The 6857-nt window shown below is 34.1% G+C and overlaps 1 protein-coding gene across 2 annotated transcripts; it reads left to right on the top strand.

Moving 5' to 3' along the window:
- Positions 1-603: 603 nt before the first annotated feature.
- On the top strand, positions 604-4331 carry LOC122017642 (60S ribosomal protein L10a-like). Of its 2 annotated transcripts, none has more exons than XM_042575309.1 (6): positions 604-715; positions 883-919; positions 1788-2007; positions 2693-2858; positions 3433-3638; positions 4067-4331. In XM_042575309.1, the coding sequence occupies exons 2-6, from the start codon at positions 915-917 to the stop codon at positions 4118-4120; spliced, it is 651 nt and encodes a 216-aa protein (XP_042431243.1). In that variant the 5' UTR covers positions 604-715; positions 883-914; the 3' UTR covers positions 4121-4331. The 2 variants fall into 2 exon arrangements, with proteins under 2 accessions (XP_042431243.1, XP_042431244.1); XM_042575310.1 differs by having other exon boundaries at positions 685-778.
- Positions 4332-6857: the final 2526 nt, after the last annotated feature.

Below are 6857 nucleotides of genomic sequence, written 5' to 3'. Positions count from 1 at the left end.
ACATATTCATCAAACATTATCCAAACACCACTTTAATAAGTTGACAATCAAACTCAACTCAACCTCTAGGTATTTCGGTTGAGTTTATCGGGGGATAATAACTGCAAGAAGAATAGTAGGGATAACAATCTAGAATTGATTTCAATCCATCAAGATTTACCTGATTTGACATCTACACAAACTGATAACAAATGATAATATTTTCAAATTTATCATATTTATTGTTATGATTATAATTATTATGATGATAAATCATATTTAATCTTTCCGTTTATTAGTTGAATAATAGGTACAAATAAGCCCCATGTGATACAATAATAATAGCATCATCAAATAATTAGCTTGATTTTCTTGTCTTTATAATATGTCATGACAATTATGTGTTATATTTTTGATTTTTATAGGAGAACTTCCGTAACGTTATTTTTTTTGGATAAATATTTTTTTTTTATAATTTAAATATCTATTTATTTGAATCGATTAATTTTAAAAATGATGGATTAGATATAAAAATTTCTCATCAATTATCAAAATAAATAAATTTATATTTTGTGCATATTTTAAAGACGGGCCCCTGCCCAGCCCGGCGCAAAAAAATGCCCAGCCCAAACACATAAGCCCATGATTACCATCCAGGGAAATTAGGGTTTTAAGGCACTCTCACTGGTGCTGTTCCTGCTCTCGCAGCGCTCCATAGGCATTTGGCCGGCTCACGGTTCGTTCTCCAAGTAGTTGATGCTCTGTTATTCCAACTTTCCCCCTTGCACTTTGATCCGCCGTTCGTTGTCTTTGTTTTTATAAGAGTGGATCCTTGTCCTAATTTTGGTTCCTTCTTTTTTCGTTGTTGTTGAAAATTTCTTCTGTGTGAATTTCTCTTTGTAGGGTTGAAAGAAGAAAGACGTACACGTTAAAAAATGAGGTATTTTAAGATTCAATCTGTAATTTCTATTAGATGCTGTTGTTGATTCCTTTTTTGTATGCTTAATGCCAGTTTTTTTAATATGTCTGTTACAATTTTTGCTCGTATGTTGAATCTGCATTATTCTTTTATATATGGCACGGCCTGTCTGTTGCTTAGAGTGGCGTAAATAGTTAAATTGTCTGAAGCATTTAGAAGAATCAATCACCTGTTGTCCAGTGTTCACTGTATTATTTGATGAGTTCGCATGAGTTTCCTCCTCCTAAGATTTTGTGATTATATTTTTGGGCAGTAAATAAATGTTTTCTTTTGTGGATCATGGACTAGGTAACTCTACAAGGATGGCTAATTTAACCGTTCATAAACATTTTCCAAATGTTTTTTTTTTCAGTTTTTATGTGTCTCAACTTTCAGTTTAATTTATTAACTGTTATGTTTGTTAACCACAATATGAATTTGTCCCAATATTACCTCTTCTTATGCAATTTAGCTCGTAAGACAATCAGTTTGCTACTTTTTGTTGTGTTGGATCATTTTTTGCCTTGCATATTTTGACTATTTTTGTTTCTAGGATTGCACTGTCAAGATGTGCAACTGGTTTTTCGATTTTAGTATGTTATTCTGAAACTTCATGACTGCTTTGCAAAATTCCTTATGTTTCTGTAATTTTTTTTTATTGATTTTTGATTTTTCCCAATTTCTTGTTTACTTTATTAGCAGTACCGTTGCATTCTGGAAATTTGGCAGTGAACTACCAAATTGTCATTATTGTACTCATCATTTGACAGTTTCAGTGGTGCTCAAGTACAGTTTCATTCTTTTATAATCACGATGAGCTAACCTTTTGAAAATATTGTTATAATCACAGTAAGCTGCAGAGTGATGTTGTGAAGGAGGCTATCTCACAGATTATTGCTGATTCTCTAGAGAAGAAACGTAAGTTCACTGAGACAATTGAGTTGCAGATCGGCTTGAAAAATTACGATCCTCAAAAGGACAAGCGATTCAGTGGTTCTGTGAAGCTACAACATATTCCACGCCCTAAAATGAAAGTTTGCATGTTGGGTGATGCACAACATGTTGAAGAGGTATTGATATTGGAACATTTTGTTCACCTTCTCTCCAAACACTTGATTCACTAGATTCTATGTTTATTCTTGTCTGAAGTCACTTATGCATTATTTACCAACAAAGAAGTTGGATGGAAGGAAACAATGATGATGGAAAACTGGGTTGCAATTTTTGATCTGCTGTTTACTTTCGCGAACATGCATAAGAAGGGAAATGGAAGGATAAAAAATAGGCCCCTTTTATCTTAAGTTTGATTCCACACAAATATTTGGCAGAAATATAAGGAAAGAAAACATTCCTGCATCAAAATAATAGTACATCCTTAATCTCACATAAAGAAGCCCCAAGAAACATTGGATTAATTATGTATATAATGTTGGACGAGAATAGTTTATTGGTCTTATCGTCAAAAAAGTATTTAGCTGAATTAAATCAATTTATGTGTGTGATATGCTTGTCTTGAGCTAGATAACTTGTCTTCCTCTTGATGTGAGCCTGTTGAAAATAAACACAACATAGAAGCATTGTGAATTGATTTTTTTTAATCAAAATCTGAAGCGTAAACAATTATCTTATTAATCTGTATGTGTTGGAAGTAAGTTCTTTTTTGAGTTTGCAGAATTCCAACTTCTCTAGTTCTGAGCAAGATACTTCTTGAGGACTTGACTCAAGCATCTTGTGCTAATAATTTCTCACTTTCAGGCAGAGAAGATAGGACTTGATTACATGGACGTTGAGAGTTTGAAAAAGATGAACAAAAACAAGAAGCTCGTCAAGAAACTTGCTAAGAAATACCATGCTTTCCTAGCATCAGAAGCTATCATTAAGCAGATTCCTCGCCTTCTTGGCCCTGGTCTTAACAAGGCAGGCAAGCACTAATTCTTTATATGGTTTGTACAACACCTGTAATTCTCCAACTGGTGACTATGTATATGTGTATATACATGTATTCTTTTTCATTTGCTGGTGAGCTGAGGAGAATAATTATGTTCTGATTTTCCTATCTATTCTTGAACATGACTGAATATTACTGCACATGAAATAGTATCATATAAATTCTGCGCATTCCTTCTAAAGCAAGATCAAATCTGCATATTAAAAATCAATAATTACACATCAACAATCTTCTTGAAGTGTATTTAAGCGTGTGATGCAGAAATTTTAAGGATATGTTTTTTCATAATTAGTTTAGCTGGTCTGTCTGACACCAAAGTAGCTTTGGATTGATGGAAATTATATTAACGTTTAATGCTTTATGCATCATAATGTAACATGTTTTTATACCAATATTAAAACAAAACACTTGTGAGAGGACATTGGTTTACCCAGAGTTCTGTTTTCTATTAACTCGCAAACATTGATCATATTGAAATTCATTATATTTGATTATAGATTCAGTTGAACTATTTTTAGACTATGTTTGATTTGCTAATTGTTTATAGGAAAGTTCCCCACATTGGTTACTCACCAAGAACCTTTGGAGTCTAAGGTAAATGAGACAAAGGCAATGGTGAAATTTCAACTCAAGAAGGTTCTTTGTATGGGTGTTGCCGTTGCCAATGTTGGCATGGAGGAGAAGCATATTTTTCAGAATGTGCAAATGAGTGTCAATTTGCTCGTGTCTTTGCTGAAGAAAAACTGGCAAAATGTTAGTCATCTGTTATCCCTGTTATTCTTGTTTTAGACACTATTTAGAAATTAGAAGCAACTGCTATAGAATTTTACTGCATTTTATTTCTCTAGTGCTTAATTTTAGATCTTTATTCAGTTTGAGCAAACCACTTTTCCATTTTCTTACTAAGATTATATTCCATTCAAAAGCACCTTTGGAATATATTTGTTTGTAGTAGATAGAGAAGATGTCTTCAGCCGCCAGAATCTACTGGCTCCATTTTTTGATAACAAACAATGCATTTTTGCTATTCTCTCTGAAAAGTGTAATTACTGAAGTAATTGACATTCAGAATTGAGGATATTTTTGGTTATGCTTAAAAGAGTCTTATCTTATTTTTGCAAACTAGTTGGTTTATTAAGTGTTTTTAAAACATTTTCTTGCACTTGTGTGTGCTACAACAGGTGAGATGCTTGTATCTGAAGAGCACAATGGGGAAGCCTTATCGCGTTTTCTAGGCGTTTTCCCAAATATCCGTAATCAAGCTCGGATGGAAGAGATCTTAGTTAAAAAATTTTGGTTCATCAATCAGTAGGTAAGGATAGATGACATTGGACATTGATTTCAGTCATTTTAATCTTGAGTTATTTTCAAAACCTATATTATGTTCTCGTTGCTTTGTAATAGTTTGTCGAACCTAATGAATCCTCACGAACTTGTTGCATTTGATCGGATGGTTTGTAAACCAATTGTTGATTCTCTTGTTTGGTTCACTGCAATTTGTGATAGATGATGCAACTTTATAATGATTTTCACATTGTTGGAGATATCGATTTTCTTATGCTACAAACATGCAGTATCAAACTGTATGATCTGCTCACTAAATCGAAAGTGACGGGAGCTTTGGTTCAACAGTAAGAGGTTCATAAAATTGTGTAAAATAACTCATTTCAATTTAAAAATATGTATGAATCTCCATATTACAATTATAATAATATCTTTTTAATAAATATCTTTTTTTATGAATTTCCATATTATAAATTTAATAAATATTTTGAAGACTTCAAATAAAATTTTAAAACTTTTATGGTAATTTACCAAAAGACGCGTGTAGAGATATAAATTTATCAAAAGGTGTATACTACTTTGATATTTATTAAAAAATGTACTTGTTTTAAGTGCATTTTCTATTTTACCTTCCAGATAATTTGATTTTTTTTATTATTTTTCTTTTCTCTATTATATTTCTTTCTTTCTCTTTTTTTTTTTTTTTTATCGACATGCAGAACATATGAATAATATTAGTCAAATTTTAATAACATTTTAATACATTTGAATTAGTAAAAATAAATAATTAATAGCATATTTAAACTCCTTACAATTTTAGAAATCCACTAGAATTAAAATGAGTGTAATCGGAGCTCTTTAGGTCGATTAGTGAATTTCGATCAAAATTTACTGATGGACTTAAAGAGTTCTGATTGTACCCATTTCAGTTTCTATGGATTTTTGAAATTATAAAAAGTTCAAATATGGTGTTCATTATTTATTTTGGCTTTTCGTAGATGTTAACATGTAAAATGAAAGATTCGTCAAAAACGCCCATGCTGGGCCTGATATGCAATATATCAAGCCCACGTTGGGCCTAATATGAGTCCATATCAGGCCTAACATGGATTTTTTTACTGATTCTTTGATTTTATATATTAATATCTATTAAAAGTCGAAATAAATAATGGACATCATATTTGAACTCCTTGCAACATCAGAAATCTATAGGAACTAAAATGGGTGCAATCGGAGCTCTCTAGGTCCATCAATAGGTTTTGACCGAGTCTGATATGAAATGATATCAGACCCACGTTGGGTCTGATATTATTTCATATCAGGACCAACATGAGTTTGATATGAAATGTTCCAAATGTATGTGTCCAAATTTTTCCTGGTAGTACCTCTAAGATTATAGATATTGGGGCACACAATCTTGGGATGAATAGTCGGGTGTGAGTGGATTGGTATTCGTCAGTTTGAATTTCGGTACTAGACTAACTAAATTTCTGGTTATGAAGAGTCAATGCAGCATGATTCAAGACAAACAAAATGTTGCATTCTTAGCTATTATTGTATTATTAATTGCTTCCGGAAATCTGTAATGTTATGATACAAGAATATTTGTTGTGGATTACCATCCTCAGTGCTATATTTTTAGGACATTTTTACTTTATGATAAGATAATGACATAACCTTAGGTATTGTATTGAGACAACAAAACCATGATTGTGAATTTAGTTTTAAAAATAAGGGAATAGTGATCAAACTTTTTTACTTTTCTTCCAAGAAATATGTTAGATCGAGATCGCGCTAGAGGAGGGGGGGTGAATAGCGCTCGTGGCTAAATCGTTCGTTTATCAGAGCCGTAAAACTATCAGAGTAATTAAAACCTCGTTCAGAAATTAATGCAGCGGAAATGAAATAGAGAAACACACACAGAAGAACACGGAGGATTTACTTCGTTCGGAGCCTAAGGCGACTCCTACTCGAAGGCCCGCGATCCTTGATCGCTTCCGGTGGGCAACAACTATAAGCTCGATAAAAATTACAAATTACAATGAAAGTATTGAAATAACTTTGCACCGACAACTTAAGAAAGAAGAAAATGGAGCTCCGGGTCGTCGGAATGTTGCAGCAGCACTTCGGAATGATTGAGTTAGCAGCACATTGAAGGAAGAAAGCTCAGAACTTGATTGTTTGAAGTGCTGGTCGAAACCCCCTTATAAAGGGTGTTCAAGGCGCCTTGAAGGCTGTTCAAGGCGCCTCCATGCTGCCGAGTCTTCCGCGTGGATGAGACTTGAACTGGTCGAACTTCATCTGTTTAAGGCGCCTTATACCCTGCTCAAGGCGCCTTCCAAGGTGCCTTATAATACCTTCAAGGCGCCTTCAAGGATGCTTCGCAGCCAGGTCAGCTTTTGCACCCGAGGCGCCTCCAAGCTCCATGGAGGCGCCTCGGACACTGTTTATCCGAGGCTTTAGGTTGCTCCTTTGCACCTGCAAGATACGTTAGTCCCAAACACTATCCTGCAACACAAAGTTAGCACAATAAATATGATAAATGAAGTATAGACAGTCTCCGGACTGTCCGAGTCTGACTTCGGGTTTCCGATCGGAAACCCTAGGTCGACCCGACGCCTACTGTTCCCTCTACGGGGAACGCGTCCTCACCTACTCCCCTCAGGAGAGATTATCTGATGCCAGCTC

The sequence above is a fragment of the Zingiber officinale genome, chromosome 8B (assembly GCF_018446385.1).
Source record: "Zingiber officinale cultivar Zhangliang chromosome 8B, Zo_v1.1, whole genome shotgun sequence".
NCBI classification, from domain to species: domain Eukaryota; kingdom Viridiplantae; phylum Streptophyta; class Magnoliopsida; order Zingiberales; family Zingiberaceae; genus Zingiber; species Zingiber officinale.
The sequence above is the reverse complement of the archived record's forward strand: the minus strand, read 5'-3'. Positions and strand labels throughout refer to the sequence as shown.